This window comes from Struthio camelus, chromosome 11 (genome assembly GCF_040807025.1).
Source record: "Struthio camelus isolate bStrCam1 chromosome 11, bStrCam1.hap1, whole genome shotgun sequence".
Lineage (NCBI taxonomy): Eukaryota > Metazoa > Chordata > Aves > Struthioniformes > Struthionidae > Struthio > Struthio camelus.
Genome location: NC_090952.1, coordinates 9443104 through 9461167, shown reverse-complemented (window position 1 = coordinate 9461167; position 18064 = coordinate 9443104). Strand labels below are relative to the sequence as shown.

Sequence of the window (18064 nt, the reverse complement as noted above, 5' to 3'; positions counted from 1 at the left end):
CACTGAAGTCAAAGAGTGTCTAGTCACTGGTTGTCAACAGCATAGGCAGAGGAGCAAGTTCTAAGTAAGAAGGTTTCTTCAGAGCTGCTTTTCCTGTCTCTTCCTATCCCTGTAAGAGCTGCCATTTATACGGATGAGACGAAAAGAGAGCTTCCTGATGAGTATTTTTAAAATTAAAACCAGCTGACCCCTGTAAGTGAGCCAGATCCCACAAACTGGACTCCTGAATTTCTGCTCCAGCAGACTTCGGCTAGGGAGAAGTCCCTGCCCATTTCTGTAGTTCTCTTTAAACCTCTATCATATTTTTAGCCAACTAATGAGCTGGTACGAAAGCAGCCAGGCTGGAAGGACCAAGGGAATTGCTAGCGAGTTACAGAGCCTATCATTTCTAAACTGTTTGTTTAATTCTCCTCGCAACATGTTATTAACATATGACTGGTAGTTGTTTGAGACATGTTGGTAACGGTCCAGCTCTAACGGGCAGGTCTCCATATCACAGAAACCACTATCACACTTGGCAAAAGCTGCAACTGCTTTCTTGTTTGCTCTCAGGGAAAGGGCAAACGAGTGAATATACGTGTACAGTAAACTACCGGCCCCCTCCTCCCGCTTCTTTGGTTAGATCCGACACCCAGCTCCTGTCCTGCCAGGTGCTTTGTTGTAATTCTAGCTAAACAAGACCCATATCCTCAAAACCAGGTGAACGCGGCTGTGGCTAGACAGGTCCTCACATTCCCCGATACAACCTGTGCCTTGATGAAGTCGTCTCTTGCGAAGCTCTTCAACAGTCCAAGACAGGAGGAGGCATAAACGGGATTTCAGGGAAGAACTGCACAAGAGATTTAATTTCCCCAGTCGAACATGCAATAGATTCAACAAGGGAGGCTGTGCTTATTCTTTTAATAGATGTTGCTTCTGAAAGTAAAATACAAAGTCTGCAAGGGAAAAGCAGGTTTTGGAGGGACTTTGCTTCTCTCTCTGTAACCACCAAGAGATGCAGCCTCTGCGAGCGCGCGCTGAAGGCGCGCTACAACACGCAGCAGTAGCATGAGGCCCTTTTCCATCTCTGCAACCCCACAGACGCCCAGGCTGCTATCTAAGGCTAAACAAGACAACTCGGTGCGCAAAAGCGAGCGCAAGAACGCCGTGTCAGATCACCTCTTCCAGCACCCTGACCGCGCGCGCCCGTGCTTGGGCTCCTGGGTGCTTCTCTTACAACAGGAAGCGTAACGCTAGCTGACAAGGTCTTCTTTTAAATCTACCCGGAGGACAAAAAGCTGAAGACGGTGGGAAAGGGGCCAAGGAGAAAGGTAAAGGCCTTGTTCAGGGAGAAGAGGTTTACGGCGCCGCGGAGCCCCCACAAGAGCGTCCCGCGGACGCGGTGACCGTCCCACCGCAGGCCTAGGGCGGCGAGCGCCGCCGTCAGCGCGCTCTCACGGAGGCTGGCTGCCGGCGCGGCGCCCGCCCAGCCGTTTCAGGCCGAGCTGCGCCCGGCAGAGCCCTCGCACCTCAGCAGCAGCGCTTACGCGTCGCCCGCAGCCGCGGCGGCGGCGGCGCCTCCGCCCTGGGGCAGCGCCCGCGGCCGGGCGGGGCGGGGCGGGGCGGTCGCGCCGTCACCTGACGCCGCCGCCGCCGCCATTTTGTCTGGGGGTGGAAATGTGAAAGGGAAAGCCGGAGCGGCGCCCGCGGGACGGAGGCAGAGCGGGGCTGGCCGAGCGGCGGTGGCGGCGGCCGCCTTCCTCCCAGCCGCGCCGCGGAGGCGGGAGCCGCCTCGCTGCCAGGCCAGCGGCGCGGAGGGCGCCGGGGGCCAGCGGAGCCGGGCTGAGGCGGCGCCCGCTGCCGCCGCTCGGGGCAGGGAGGGGGGGCCCGGCGGGGCGGCAGCAGCAGCAGCAGCAGCCGCCGGCGGCGGGGCCGCGGGGCGGGCGGGCAGCGCGGTGGGGAAGGGAGGGGGGAGAAGATGTCGGGGCAGTCCATCACCGACCGCATCACGGCGGCGCAGCACAGTGTCACCGGCTCGGCCGTCGCCAAGGCCGTCTGCAAGGCCACGACGCACGAGGTGATGGGCCCCAAGAAGAAGCACCTGGACTGTGAGTAGGGCGGCGGGTGGGGCCGCGGCCGGGGCCGGTTTCTGGGCGCTCTTCTGCCCGCCTGCGCGGAGCCGCTCACGCGTTTCCAGCCTTTCCCGAAATATCGTGGCTTTCCGTCTCGCAGCTTTGGTAAAAACACTTGAGGCGCGGTAAAGGGAGGCGAGAAGCGGACCGACACGTCTCTCCGAGGCGGGAGTCGGTGGCTGCCGCGTACTCGGGCTGTTAATACGCCTTTCTGTATGGCAAAGCACGTAAATGGCTGCCCCTAAAATCTACCCGGCGTCGGCAGTGCTGCTTTGTTTCGGTTTTTAATAACTGGCTCGCAGCTGAAGTTACTGCTGGTATCGCCCGGGAGCCCAAAAGTGCATTGGGTGCTTCAAAACTTGGGTGTTGTGTGGCGTACCCGCTCAGCGTCTGTTAAAAGTGAAGGTAGCGCGTGTGTCTTGGTTAGGGAGGGGAAGGAAATAAAGCATGAAACTGTACGGTGGTTTCTTCAAAGTCAAGGGAGCAGGCTGGTAGCTGCGCAGGGCTCTTTCAAGTTGGTGGTACTAAGTGTCTGCTGATCTAATTTCTCAGAAAAGGCGTACTGCGTCGAGTTGTCGAGGACAGTCGGGCGCTCTGGTGCTGTGGCACTCGTCCGTTGGTACGGGCGTCTTGCATGAGAGCTGTTGAGACGGATCAGATAGTTAAAAAATAAAAGCAAGCAAATACGTATTTCATTTGTTAGTGATCCGAGTGACTGGAAGCCAGCTACAGTGGTAAATATTGCAGCTGCTGTGTTGATGCTAAAAGCCTTAGGACTGGGTAACTTACCTCCGATTGCTCTTCTTCCTTTAAGATACTTGTCTCATTGCACCATTAGTTTATTTTGTGTTATTTTCTGCCTGTGGTGGAACATCTTAATGAGGTAACCCTGAAGTCCAGAAATGGCAATGTAACAGGAAGCCAGAATGTGGTGATAGCTTGCTCAATACTTCAGAAGTTTCTGAAGCTTGCAAGAAGTAGTATACCTACTGCTTTTAAGAGTATTGAAAAATACCCTTAAAATAGTGTCACCTAATGTAACCTGCCAAAATAAGAAAACGGGAAAACTGGAAAAGCTCTCAGTGTAGTTTGACAGTAACGTAAACTGAGATTGGGTTGTGACTATCAAATTCCTTTGGCTATCTCTTGATACAAACCTCTGTTTAGAGCTGTCAGTTTCCTGAAGGACCTCCTGTACTGAATGAGTTCTGTGTTTTGGTATAATTCGCTTATACTGACTTTTGTCCAAGACAGATAACAAGCATGTTATTCTAACTGCTTATCTGAAACAGGAGAACGTTTTGGTGGGGTTGGAGAAAAGAGGGTGTGAAATGTGGTGCTGCAGATATATCCATAAGGGGCTTTAAAAAAATCCCGGTGAACAGTAGAAAATATTCCTTGCGCATGTCCAGGCTTCTTTTCAAACGTCTGCTGAAATAGCTGGATTAAAGCCTTTGTGTGGCACTTATTAATTTTTTGCTTGTACACCTGTACACAAAACTTACCTGTATCAAATACAAGCGGGTATGATACTAGTTTAAACACTATTGTCTCTGAAATGATAACAGTTTTATATTTTCAAAGATATAGTGCAAATGCTTTCTAAGTTAAGTAAAATATAAATTAAAACAACTTGGATCTAATCCTGCAAGTTGCACCTTGGTCCCCGCACGTGTGTATCATTAAAAATGCTGCACCATCTGGTATTACTTGTAATTGCTGCTCAACAAAAAACTTGACCGAGAACATGTTCTTGAGAGTTGCTACAGTTGCATCAAGGAACATGGGGGAATTTCAGTCAGTGTACTCGGTTCAGGTTAATTTCTAAAATCTCCTTATTACCATTTTCTTTAGTTTTAAGGAAAAGTTAATGTTACAGTATGGGTATTAATGGGGAAGACATTATGCATGCAGCATGTGAGCTGATATTCCAGAGTCTGGGAGTTTGTCTGGCTACTAACTGCTGGGTACTATAGTCACACTTTCTCAAGGAGCACCGAAAAAAAAAAAAAAAAACCTTAAGCAAAGTGAATGTGAATACTTTTTTTTTTTTTTTTAAGTAGGTCAATGTCCTAAATAAATCAGCAGATCTATTTCTGTAATATTTTGTAGTATTCTAGGATAAAATGAAATGTTATACAGCGGTGGTTCTTTTCTCCTTAGTGGAGCACTTGAAGGTCTCTTCTTGTCTTCCCCAATACCTTTGTTCTCTCACTTCCCTTCTGCCTCCTAATTTTGGGTTGCAGCAGAGTGGGGCTAGATGCTTCTTTTGGTGATGTCTCTATTCTTGGCTAATTGCTGAAAAGCTATAGTAGCTGCAGCAAAGCTGGTAACTGACAGACTAGACTTACCTGTAGACCAAAATTCAGTAGAGCAGAACCAATTTTATTCTGAACTTTTAAGTGAACACAGTAAACCGGAGTTGCTTGTTCTTCCTTATTAATTCATATACAGCCCAGCTAAGAAACGAATGGGAGGGAAGGTAGTTAACATTGCTCATTGAAACTTAAAACTACTATGCATATACAGGCTTTGGAAATGCTGTCAAAAGTGGTAATTCAGGTACAGTAAAGTTGTGTCATGTAACAGAATCAGGCTTCATTCTTTGTGTGGGTGAAAGTTCAGGTCTCGGCCAAATCATCGTGGATTTAAACTTTTGTCAGTAATGTCAAATAGACTGTCCCATTTTGGGGATGTTCTTGTACGTCTGCCCATTCGCGCTCCTGGCAGCTAGAGCTCATGACTGTCTGGTGCGTTCTGATGCAGTGTGGTTCTTGGAGATATGCAAGTTGGGAAACAGCACAAACAAATGTTCTCAGACTCTTCCAGGGGCAGTAAGGCAATTCTCTTTAATCTGAAGTTCTTTATTAAACTGTGAAGCTTTTCATTACAGTATTTGAGGAAATTTGACTCGAACCAGGACAAAAATTAGAATTAATGTTGTTGGAATCTATAAGTGTTCTTTGCTTTAGCAGTTATGTGAAGCTTTTTAAAAAGCTTTATGGGCCATCTTGTGCCCTTGTTTAGTAGGGAGGGAGTAGGGCAGGATAGCTGAATTACCTTACTTCCAGTAAATATAACTCTGTAAGATGGTACAGATGTAACTCTTATTAAAAGACTGCTGTGAGATCTGCAGTATAAGAGCATATGGACATAATACTTGTATCATTCAGGTGCTATCTCTTAATTAAGCCTCCAGCAAGAATCATTACATTCCTTAGGCTACACTGAGAAAATTTGTGTGTGTGATTTTTCTTTTACTTTAGTTTGCAGTACAACTTCCAAGTAAGAAAATGTCATCTTCTACAGACTGCTGGGGTTAAGGTAACCACACTTGGAATTCTTGCATCTACCTGTCTTAAGCAGTTTCAGTTCTGTGACAAAAATGGAAGAAATACAGGAACATTAAACAATTACGGCTGTCTTTAACTGATATACTTGCTGTTCCCTTAAAAGATGTAGTCGTGAACCACGAAAGCAATAACTCCTGATATTTAAAAGTTGAAAAGTGTGTCAGTTTTGTCAATGATTGGCTGAGAAATTTCCAAAAAGAACTGCAGGTGTTTTGTTTGTTTGTTTTGCTTTTAATATCTGGATTTAGGTACTCTTCTCTGGAGAACTGTCTGACTTCATAGCTGATGTGCCAGTGTTTCAGAGGAGCTGCGGAGGAGAAGTTCTGAGTACTCTTCTAGGCAGCGAGATCTCCACAGCTCTGCCAGCTGCCTGAATTCCTCTGCAGGACTCCTCTGACTTAAAGCTGTTTGATTTTTGCTGCATAGTGCTAACAAGTTTCCGAATTCCATTCTAGAAATAGCAGCGCAGTTTCACTTGCAGTTGAAATGATTCCTCGAGGTAGCTGGCAAAGTGCTTTGAGTTGTGAAGTGTTTATAGAAGAATTGTGATTAAAAAATAAGCATCACTTGCCCTATGCATTTCACTGCATTCTTTGCTGCCAGTAGCTTTTTCAAGCTAATCCATATTATAGCTGTCCAGCTGTCAGTCTCTCAGGTGTGTATGTGTTCCTTTACACCTCCAGATGCATGGTGGTAATAGTCTTTTTCCTGTACTACTTCCCGCTTTTACAAATCCATACTGCTGTTTCTATGTAAATATTCCTGTTGCGGATTTAAAAGAATCATGTTTGTGAGATGATGGTTGCATTTTTTTTGTTACATAGCTTGAATACTGTAATTCCAATGTGATGCTATTTGATATTACTACTACTGAAAATTTTCTTTGAGTAGCCTTATTGAAGAGTCTCTTTAAAGTTAGATTTTTCAAAACGCTTTATGAAAGACAAGTTTTAGCCTATAAAATGCCCTGAAATTTTTTGTCCCCAGTATTTTTTTCTGAAATTAATATTTTGGAGAGATTTCTTTTCCCTGAGCAGATGTACCTTGGTATTGGCTCACCGTGGCTTGTGCTTGCGCGTTCAGAGAGAGTCTGGAGCCACAGACCTCAGTGGTGTTAAGTGATAAGTGCCCTCGATATGAGTTGACCTCAGAGGAGCCAGTATGTGTCTTGATAACCTCAAGCAGGTGGATCTTGCACCTCACTGAGGCCCTCTAACCTCAAGTAGAGCTTGAATTGGTTTCTGAGTAGCCCTGTGTAAGTGAAATAATACCTTTTCCATACCTGTTAAAATGGTCAGACTCCAGTCTTACGCAAGGAAGAAGTTCGTCCTGGAAAGCCTTGCTAGCACTGTTACAGAACTGCTGGAGCTGTACTCATCAGTTGTATGGAACCACACTTTGGGAAGAAGGATAATATATGAAGTTCCCAAAGGCACCGGTTCTGTCAGCCTCCCCTTCGTCATTGTCACGTGGCGGAAGGTGTCGTTTAGTCCTGAGGACCAGAGCAGGAGGCAGTTAGCAGTTTTGAAGGCTGAATGACTTTCTGTAGCAATAAAATTATGATGGCAAAATAATCCAAAACTGAATGTGTTTTTGTTTTGTTTTTCGTTGAGGTAGGGCTTGGAGAGGTGATTAGTTACAACAGTTGATATAGTTGCTAACAGTAGGGTTGCTATCACAAACCATCATGGCTGAGCAATGCTGTAAGAACACGTTTCATGTCAGTGTCAGACGTAAGTCGGACATCTCCCAGGGGTTCAGCGTCCTTTTAGTGTTTACTGGAACAGCTGCTGGCAGACCTTAGCTGAGGGAACTTGAGAAGACTGAACTCTCTCCATAAAGTGTTCTAGCAAAATGAGTTAAGTTATTTTGGCTACTGTTTCACTCTTTTAGAGCAGAAGGTTGGTTGTTCTTAACTTGCATCTCCCCTCCCAATTTCATTTGTTATAAAAAATGCACTCTTAATGCATTTTTTGGAGGAAAAGGTTACTGAATGTGCAGAAACATTACTTTCGGTCAGCTGTCTGTGTGGTCTTGGCCTCAACAGATCAATGTAACTTCTATGGTAGTAATGTTACAGGTATTGCTCAGTGTAGTGGTTGTATGCATGTTGTTTTTTTTTTTTTGTTCTTTTTTTGTAAGCTGAGAACTCCTTTATGACTTGTAACAATTTTGTAACGTTTCTCTGCTGGTTACAGAGTCTTCACTTATATGAGAAATACTGAGTTAGTTCTATCAGTAATATCTTTATAATGCTTGCTTATTAACTGATTGGATGTAGGAAAACTTATTTGCCCTAATGTGTGTTGAGAGAATTACTTAGAAATGTCATAACGAAGTTGTCATTCAGTAAATGAGGCTTTTGAATTAAAATCCAAGTTTTCTCTATATATGAAGCAAGTCCCCCTTTTGGGACTTATTTTATGAAGCAGTAAGCCTTTATGCACTGTTTGGACTTCTGGAAGTTTTAGAATACTTTTTTAAAGATTGTAATTTGACACAGCATCTAACAATGATACAGCTGTGAGTGGTGAGTAACATGCCTTGTTTTTGAGAATCTTTATTTTTTTTTACAATGAAACATTTTAATACTACTTAGGAATAAGCTTTTGATGTGTAACTTATTTAAAACTTCTTTTCCGGGTTTGTCGCTTTGTACTATTGTTCCAGCCCTTTAGTGTAGTGTTAATAAGGGCAACAGTTTTCATCCCAGCTTGCGTGTTTCCTACGTATTACGAAACCTGTGACATCAGTGTAAATCAGTAAATTATTAGATGCTTCTTATAGTATCTTCTTGAGGCAGAAGACCATCTAAAATTCTTTTTCTGCTTATTAAATTATTCAAAGTAAACATTAGTGAGCCTTAATCATAGGACTTTGAAATTATATTCCTATTAAACAGAGTTATAATTAGGATATGTGTAATGTGTTCTGTGTTCCAGAATAGATAGAAGTGTGAAGTGCAGTATTTCTATAAGGCATTCTGTCCTGAGCTGTCAATACATAATCTCTAAATTCCTGTTTAAATTGCTTGTGATAATGTGGTCTGTCTTCTACTCATGCCTAATGAGGTAGATGGGTAGCTGATTTGGTCCTTTTCGGGGATACTGACATGTCGGTGTTCAGCTGTTGCCCAGCTTCCTAAGCAGCTGCCCTTCTTCAAGTACTTACACAAAAAAAGCACGTCAGCAGTGATGCTGCTCTGCAGCTAACAGGCTGCTCAGAAACTTGGCTTAAATACCAGGCTACAGAGGAAGCTTTTCAAACTAGATGTTTGTTTTGCAAGTCTTGCCCGGTCCCTAAGATATACTTTGATCACACCTGAGCCAAATTTAGCTCAAGAGAGAATTAAGTGTCTAATAGTAGGGCGTGGTCTTGAGGGGGTTAGAATAGTTCTGGGTTCACTTCTTTGCTCTCTTCTCAGCAAATGCCTTAACTACTGTTCTTGGGCAGGTTTTCTTCCCATGTATCTGCTGAAGCCTCTTCTATGTTTGTGCCAGTAAATATTGAAGCAGAGACTTGAAGGTCTCTGTCTCTGGCCTCACAAGTTAATGTTTTATTATTGAGCTATAGTTGGTCTTTGACACAGTGTTTATGCAGAAGCTTGAGACCTGCTATGATCCGTGACAAAACGCTTAGCAGGTTGGTGCTTATGTCAGTTGAGCTAAGTGGAAAGCAACATAGACTCGGATTCTTTCTCTTGAATCTCAGAAAAGAGGCTTAGCGCAGGTTTGTAGTATCCCACTTACTGTGATGTATGTCAGTACTCAGGCTTAGATTCTGGCTGTAGGACACTTGCTTCCTGTTGATCTCATGCGATGTAGGTGTCTCAGCTTTTCTTCTCTTCTCTGCTTTTCAGTTTTGGTTAGATTGAGTGGCTTCAGGCAGTTGGATACCCAGAATATCTGCACTGGCTTTCAGACTGTAATTTGGGGCTAGAGTTTCTGCTGGAGCAGGTTATTTACTGATGAGGTATTAGGACTCTGTAAAATTGGTGGAATGCCTTTGAAGTTCATATTCTGAGTCTGTCAGTAAAATGCAGTGAATGTGAGCAGTGAGTGTAAAATAATTTCAGTTCTTTGTTAAAGAAATAATGAAGCTAACACTTCCAATATGAATCTTTTGTGTGAAAATACAAAATAACATGATTATCCTCTTTGAGTATATGTCTCATTGTAATGCTTTGACTTTTTTCTTTAATTTAGATCTAATACAATGCACAAATGAAATGAATGTGAATATTCCACAGTTGGCAGACACGCTTTTTGAGAGAACTGCAAACAGTAGCTGGGTTGTAGTGTTCAAAGCTCTAATTACAACGCACCACCTCATGATGTATGGAAATGAGGTAAGACATAGTTTTATTAAGGCCTCCCTGACAATATTTTAGGAAGCTTTCTCAGTCAATCTATGAAGCATTACATGTGTACTTCAATTTTTTTCCAAAGTTCTCCCCCTCCCCCCCCAAGTTGGCTGTAAAGTACTTCCCCAGAGAAGAAGTAATGCTTGATTGTTTCAATACTGAAATATTTCAGTGTTTGCAATTAGACTGCAGGTATCAGGTTTGGACTGTGAGGGAATGCTAGACTGGCCTTTCTAGAATAAAGACTTGAAAGACTTCTGATGAGCTTTACTTCATTAGTCTAGTGCTTATTAGTAAAAGCACAGCACAAGTCTTGTTAGCTTTCCATAACTGCACAGGCAATCTATGAGCAGATAAGAATATTTATTGGAAGGAATAGGGTGACTAGACTATTTAGTCTTGAAAATCATTGTCCAATAGGCAGAATTCTCATATGTTTCTGCCCTTAACATTCATCTGAAACTGTTTTCTGTTGTATTTATTTCACTTAAATTATTTCAGCAGTGCTTATGTTGAGTATGGTTTTAGAAATGTAATCACGTGGTACTAGAAATATAGTCTTTCTTACACAGTCCTGTAATTAAAAACGAAACTTTATCTTGATCAGGTAGCAGTTTAGTTCTTAACTTGTGTAGATCCATTCTCTTAACTGTCAAGTACTTATTGTAGCTACTGGTAACATTGGGATGATAATTCTCAGTGGTACTGCTTCCTGCCCTTAAACTGCTCTGAAAAGCTAGTGTTGCCTGCCTTCTCCAGTTTCCTGGTGGCTTAATGAAGTGGTCCATAAAACATAGTGTATTCCATGTTACAATTCCCCATGTTATTTACATGTTTACATTGTAGCTGGAAAAGATAATAGGCTGAAATTAGGGAGTAATCAGCAGTGACTTTCAATGCTCAGAATAACAATAAGGCTAAATTGAATACTGTAAATCAGTATGTATATTTTGGTGTCTCTTCTTCAAAGACAGTTCATATCTCTCCACTGAAGTTTGGAAGAAACAAAAGCCGGCAACTGGACCATAGAAAAAGAATTCAGAACTTAGAGTCATAGGCTACCAGTCAGCATCTATTTGGCCTTGCAGCATTTCGTAGTAGAAGAAAGACTTGGGTTTTGTCTGTACCAAGAGTACCCCTCAATTTTGAATAAATGCATTTAAAACTTAAATTTCTTAATGTGTGCTGGACTCCTATAGCTAAAACATTATTTCTGTGATTTCAGGTGGAACCCAAGTGTACTCCTCACTCTTCTAAGATATGAAAGGAATATCTTAGAAGACACTTTTCTTTTTTTTCCGTTAGCAGGAAAAAAAACACCTTATCAGTTGTTGAACTTCTATTTTAAGTGCAAGGAAACATAGCAGAAAGTCAGAATGATGTCTGAGCAATTGCTGCCTTGCAGTTTCTTGTTCAGCATGGCTACCTGTTTCTTGTGAGTTTTGGATGGAGGAGGTTAAACCTCTTCTTACCTGTGCTTTGTGTAATGCAAGACCTGTTCAGCCATAAGCCCTGGATTGCAACAGCAATCGTTGGTAGTCCCCTTTCTGTAGCGTGTCAAATGCATTAGTAAACAGATCCCTGTAACTGATCAAAAGCATTGCTTCTTGGTAAATTGTTCATCCCTTGACCTGTCTGTTCGAGTTTTACCTTGTGATTGGTAGCAAATCTGAAAACATCGATCAGGATCTTTTTGCGAGTTATTTGACAGTACGTAGTGAAGCACTGAAATAAACATACTTCTTTAAATCCATAACATGTTTCATGAAAAAATTTCATGTAAGCTCTTGAAGTAGAACTAGCAAGTGTTCTGCGCATCACTATGTAAACAAAGAGTGGTATTCAGAAAGACTGATCTCTTTACGCTTCATAATGGAAGAATGCTCATCCAGAGGGTGTTTCAAAATGGTAGCCTAGTTAAGCATTTTGGATTGGTGCTTGGAAGACGATAGTTAGTCTACGCCCTCCTAGAATATGATTCAGAATACTAGCTAAATTTCAAATGTGTATATCCTCCTGAATATCAGTGTTCTGTTCCAGATCATCTTGCAACTGTTTCTGTTCTTCTATATCTCTTTGAGTGCAATAATGAGATGTACCAAGACCAGATAAAACACTTCCTCAAAAAACAGAATAAGAAGTTAAAACAATGCCAGAACTGTTGGCAGTAAAGCTGTTAACTGTAGACTTGTCAGAACTCTCTCTTACTGTAGGCTGGAAATCTGTGTGAAATTAGTGATGAGGTAGAATGTGACACGTTGGGGAATCATCTGAGCCTCTCAGAAGAGGGAATTTAGGGAAGGGGGAAGTACTGCTTATGGTTTAAATCGTGTTTGTGAGAAGAGAATTTTTCTGTCACTGTGCTAAGCCCTTATTGCAGCTCCCAAAGAGCAGACCCTATACCAAGCCTGGCTGAAAAAAGGTGAGTTTCTGTGCAGCATGCTGTAGTCCAGGCCTTGCAAACACTTGAAATTCCACCATGAAAAGTGAAAGAAGAGGGCCTTCACTTTTACAACAGCAGAGGGACTCGGATCAGAGGTGTAACAAGCCCCATACACCATACTAATCACAATGCCAATTTATGGACTAAAACATATATGTAAAGATGTATGAAAGTGTAGGAATTGCGATCATGGGAGATAGCGTGGATGGAAAAGTGGCAGAGAAACTTTAAAAACTGCCTTGCTATCTGGATTTGTGGTCTCTTACTTGTGCCTCATCTGTTAAGCCAGCTATTATTTGTCAAAACTTAAATGTTTAACCAGCTCAGTGCATTGTAATCTGAGACTGACTACACCAACTTTAGTGCTTTTATTCACCACAGTTGTAGAAGCATTATAGTTACTAATTACTCTTTAAACTTGGTAACTAAGCTCGTCTCTATCTTCATGGGCAATGAAGTCATCTTATTTAAACTAAATTTGTATTTTTACTGAATATCCATTTCTGCATTTCAGTTAATCATTACAGATTTTGTTTTTTTTAATTTTTGTCTTGTAACCAATTTGTATTCATGGAGGTTACTAGAAAGAGTTTCCTGTGGTTTTCTGTACTATGTTTAAATGTTTTATCTGTCAAAACAACAAAAGTGATACTCGACTTTTTCTCTACCAACAGCGCTTTATCCAGTATCTTGCGTCCCGAAACACTTTGTTCAATCTTAATAACTACCTGGACAAAAGTGCCATGCAGGGTAAGGACCTTTCACTGAAGGAAACAAGTCTGCTGCTTTTTTTGCTAGTGTTAGTACCTCTGTCACTGCATGCTAAGAGAGAAATGACTTTTGTATGAAAAGGGTTTTACAATTTATATTGCATGAGGCACCAAAAATGTTAGTAAATGCAAGAAATGGGGAAAGTGAGATGCTGAGTTACCCAGCTGAATGCTGGAAACTTGCCTAGAATATGTGTATCATGCACTTACAGAGCTATAAACTAAAAAAAAAGTGAACTCTGAAGCTGTCTAGAATAAACCTGATGAATGTTAGCGCACTGATCTATTTTTGCCATTGCATTTTAGTGTTTCCAGGAGTAAATATGAACTGTTGAGGTGCATGGGATGGTAACTAACTGTGCTGTATAGATAGTGAGAACTCATTCAAATCTCAGAGGGCTTCGGATTACTTGCCGGTGGTGGAAAATATATTTAGGTCTTTTCGTGGTTTTCTGAGGCATTGCAGTTAAGTTAGTGAAGCCTTTAGCATTTTATCAGGAATATATTTCCAGTGTGATTTCTAGAACACACAGTTAAGAGCTGCTTAGTAATTGCCTAATATTTGATATGCTGTAGGTAATTTCTTACAACTGTCATGAAAACTTTCTTAGTCTTAGCAAGTTGGGAAGAATATAGCTCTAACGCTGCATGTCAAAGTGAAAATAGTGAAGCTCAAGATTCTTGAATTTGCCCGTGAAGTACTCTTTATATGCAGATTGATGTGAAATGGACAAATAAGAGAATACTACTGGAAAAAGACTTTTAAAAAGCATACATCTTCAAAATGTCTGACTTACAAATGCTTAATTTTTAGGCTATGATATGTCTACCTTCATTAGGCGGTATAGCAGATACTTGAATGAAAAAGCACTTTCGTATAGACTTGTAGCAGTTGACTTCACCAAAATGAAAAGAGGGTAAGCCTATTGCTGCTTCTTTCATTGAGGTTTTTCTTATGGGGAGAAAATACCAGTTGTCCTTGAACTTGTCATGCACTGGTATTGATTCTGATCCTGCAGATAACGTACCATTGCTGAAACAACATAATATGCCGAAGTTTCTCGGCAAGCTGTAAACATGTGTTTCCTACTCTGTAGGATAGATGGAGTGATGAGAACCATGAATGCTGAAAAGCTTCTGAAAACCCTTCCGATCATACAGAACCAGCTTGATGCACTCCTTGATTTTGATGTAAGTATGTTAAGCTGAGTGTTAGGCAACACTCTTATTTTGAAGCAAGATCTTCATTATTTTATTTAATACTAATTTACTTTCTCATTGCTTTCTACACAGGCAAATCCAAATGAACTAACAAATGGTGTTATAAATGCTGCCTTTATGCTCCTCTTTAAAGATTCCATTAGACTTTTTGCAGCATACAATGAGGGGATTATTAATCTTTTAGGTATGTGAAAATTTTTTTTAGCTTTTGAACTTTTGTTGAAGCTGTTAAGAGAAGTAAAAAACATAGACAGTTTGACTGTAATTTCCTAATGCATTGTCTCAGGTTCATTACCATTAAATTAAGCCCTTATTCATTTCAGTGACAACAAGCATAGCTTAAAACATACTTTTTTTTTTTAATAAAACCTGAGGCAAGAGAATAAAACAAAGAAGAACTGGTGAGAATAAAACAAAGGTACCATGAATTTGCCGTGGGTACCCTTTGGCAACTGGACTGTTGAAGTATTATTGAGGTACCTGGTTTGGTTTCCTAAAACTCTGATGTTTGTTGGCCCATTGCAGAGAATAACCTTACCTATTTTTGTATGTTTAGTATAGTCACAGCATGACTGACTTCTGGCTTCCTGTAATTTCTTTATATCGTTACTAATCTTCTTTTAGCCAGTCCTTGAATCTACACAAGCACAGTACGTGTTATATAGGGTGTGGGATGTTTTTCCCCTCCGAGAGCTTGGTAAGCTCTTAGCAAAGATTTATAGTGAAGACTATTCAAGCAAACTTCTGAATTAAAATGTCATCTGATCTGTTTATTTCCCCGTCCCTTAATTTTGACTTGGTGAAATAGCTAAACCATAAAAATAGAGCAAAACCATAAAAATTGTCAAAAGAGATGGCACCTGCGTCCTTCAGGTCAGTTAAAGTTTATATACCGCTGCAGTTGTTATTCTGATGTCTTGGGTATTGTGTCCAAAGCATAATGGGTCTAAAAATGTAAACGTATACCAGGAATATTTTCCAACAATAAAATAATTTGCCTTATTGCCAGCTAATAAGCTGACCTCTTGAAAACATTCCCCCAAATATCTAATTGAACAGTTGAAGTGATTCACATTCATGATTAATGAAGCTTTGCATCATGTTCTAGTACACTGAAATAAGAAAAGCAGTATTTTTCTATTGACTGATTTATTACAAAACGTATCAGATATTAACGTCCACTTTGAAACTCAGATAGCTTTAATGAGTTATTACTGTCTCTTCTCTCCCTGAAGCTTGTCTCAAATTAACATTTATAATTCTGTGCCAGCTTTTTGCCAGGGAGGGTGTTAACTTACAAGAGTGTTTTTCTTTTTTATTTGCGTCCTCAGAAAAATATTTTGATATGAAGAAGAACCAGTGCAAAGAAGGCTTGGATATTTACAAAAAGTTTCTAGCCAGAATGACCAAATTGTCAGAATTCCTCAAAGTAGCAGAGGTAAATAAATCTACGCCTGTGCAGCAGGTATCACTTAGGCATCTCTTCTGGTACAGTGATACATACTCATAATCATGTAACTTCGCAAACATTAATCTGTTTGCTTAACTTTACTATACAAAATAAGTATTCTTCAGACTAGGTGTTTTAAACATTGTTTATGCTCATTAACGTGAAGTGAGATGCTAAGACATCCTTTTTGCTTGTTAAACAGTATAAACTTTTTTGTCTAAAGTGCTATAAATTTGAAGAGTGGTTCAAAATGAATGGATTGGATGTTGGTGCTTTTACAGTACTCTCTTTTACTGTAGTTGCTCAAAGGGGAGAAGTTCCCGTAAGCAATGTGGATATTTCCAGTGCTTCCAATAAGCTTTGCTTCCAATAAGCTTTTCTGCATGAAAAAGTTAGGTTGGATAAAAGTTTGTTGTGAGATGCAATGTATTTTAAATTTCTAAGGCATGTTCTTAGCTTAAACTTATGCCAGTTCAGAAAGTTACGAATATTCCTTTTTAATATCTTAATTTCTATGTAACATTCAGACCCCACGGTTTTTATTTTCATTGCCACTGCATGTAGTAATGTACTTTTTTTTTTTCCCCCCTCCCGCCTTTTTTGTAAACCCAGCAAGTTGGAATTGATCAGGGTGACATTCCAGATCTTACTCAGGTCAGTGTACATTTCATATTGATTTAACCCAATTAATTTGTCCTTTGTGTTTTTAAAGGTTTGTGTGCATCATAATCATCATTCATCTTGAGGATGTATTCTGTTCCATATATTTATATATGGGAAATACATATGCTCACTTTTGTCATGGATCAAATGTACACAATGCTTAAAGACTTTAGAGCTGTTAATAAGATTTTTTTTTGATTATTTAAAGCAGTAAAATTCACAGAAAAGTTTATGTAAGAACGTCTACTTTCTTTTTTTTTTTCTTATTACGAGAGATTCATTATGGCTTGTAAGTACATAAGCATCTTGCAATGTCTTGAGGAAAGCCTTCCATTTCACTGTAGCACAATGTCTTCCACTAAACATATAAAGGTTACTATTTGCTTGTTCAATGGAGAATCTGCCCTCCCCACAAGGTCTAAATAGATCATTTGAAGCCAGAATGCCCATACAGAAACAATACTGTTCAGTAACGTGAAGGCCGTGCTCGAGAATAGCTTGTGCACTGGAAAATGTAGTCTAAAAGGTGGAATGCAGGGGCATATCCTCTAGTGAGGATAAATTGAGGAGCAGAAGGGAAGTGAGAAAGATGGTTTGACTTGGTGAACAGGAAACATTGGTAGTCCACAAAAGTGTACAGAGCTATTCCGTACAAGTTCCTTCTGTTCATAAGAACACTGTGTTCCTAACTTAGGACCAACCTAACGTGACTGGGAGTACTTGGCATCCTTTCAGTAGCATAGAATAACCTGTCAAGAGAGGAGTGCCGTACAGTTCTAGAGTACTCAAGCTGTTGAAGCGAGCTCAGTGTGAAACAGTTAATCTAATGGGTAAATTTTCATTGTCTAAACCTACTCTATCTTCATGAAACTCAATTTCATAGGTTAATCATGTCAATATATATCTTTTGTGAAGATTTAATTGAATTTCATTCAGTGCTTTTAATATGGAAGTCAAATCTGAACTATAGGCTAGCCTCACTGTTTGTTATTTTCTATGATACAATTTGCGTCTCAAGTTGTACTTGTTTTACAAGGTATCAGTCTCTAATAATTGCTCTAGGAATTATTATAATATTAATCCTTTTCAAGCACTTTGAGGCCTTTGCAGTAGGAAAGAAATGTCTATAACCAGCAGGATGAGGACAAGTAATGAGCAAATGTAGTAGTGCAATGTTTCCTGTTACTATTTGAGTAGCTGTCAGCCTCTTTCTATCTCAGTTGTCTTCTGATCAGCACTGCCTGTTCAGCTGATGTCTGTATTATGCTAATGAAATTATACTGAAGTCTGAGATGATATGATGATGGATGATGTTGGAACGTTCATGGATGATGTTGGCTTGAACGCAGGGTTTGTGTGCTCTTGCTTTCCCAGTTAACTAGGTCGTTGCAAGGCTCTTCAAAACATGAGGTTTTTCTTGATTTACTAAAAATAGAGGACTTGCTTAACTTTGCTGCTTTTGTGTCTGAAATTTTAAATGAGCAAGACACCGTATATTTGCTGCTTTCGCACCTTACAACACTTCTAGTAGTTCAGCTATTTTGTTCTAAGTGTAGTTAGACATGCAAGGCAACTCTATGCGCCCTGGTGGACTTCAGTTCTTGAGGCATTTTGGCAATTCTGGTGCCATTATCAGTCAAGTATTCCATGGCACTTAAGAGTTGAATAATTGTAAATCAATTTAGTGCCA

At 40.7% G+C, this 18064-nt stretch overlaps 1 protein-coding gene across 19 annotated transcripts in view; it reads left to right on the top strand.

Annotated features, from left to right (window-relative positions):
* The first annotated feature begins 1867 nt into the window (after nucleotides 1-1867).
* LOC104150947 (phosphatidylinositol-binding clathrin assembly protein-like) overlaps nucleotides 1868-18064 on the top strand; it is a 33141-nt gene continuing 16944 nt past the window's right edge. For 15 of the 19 annotated variants that reach the window (XM_068957356.1, XM_009685481.2, XM_009685480.2 and 12 more), the window contains exons 1-8: nucleotides 1868-2087; nucleotides 9670-9812; nucleotides 12945-13020; nucleotides 13855-13957; nucleotides 14138-14231; nucleotides 14334-14445; nucleotides 15593-15699; nucleotides 16324-16365. In XM_068957356.1, the coding sequence (XP_068813457.1) occupies nucleotides 1958-2087; nucleotides 9670-9812; nucleotides 12945-13020; nucleotides 13855-13957; nucleotides 14138-14231; nucleotides 14334-14445; nucleotides 15593-15699; nucleotides 16324-16365 (807 nt within the window). In that variant the 5' untranslated portion in view covers nucleotides 1868-1957. Of the gene's footprint in view, nucleotides 2088-4895; nucleotides 4946-5377; nucleotides 5436-9669; nucleotides 9813-12944; nucleotides 13021-13854; nucleotides 13958-14137; nucleotides 14232-14333; nucleotides 14446-15592; nucleotides 15700-16323; nucleotides 16366-18064 lie in introns of those variants that run through there. The other 4 variants (XM_068957359.1, XM_068957357.1, XM_068957352.1 and 1 more) reach the window with 2 other exon arrangements.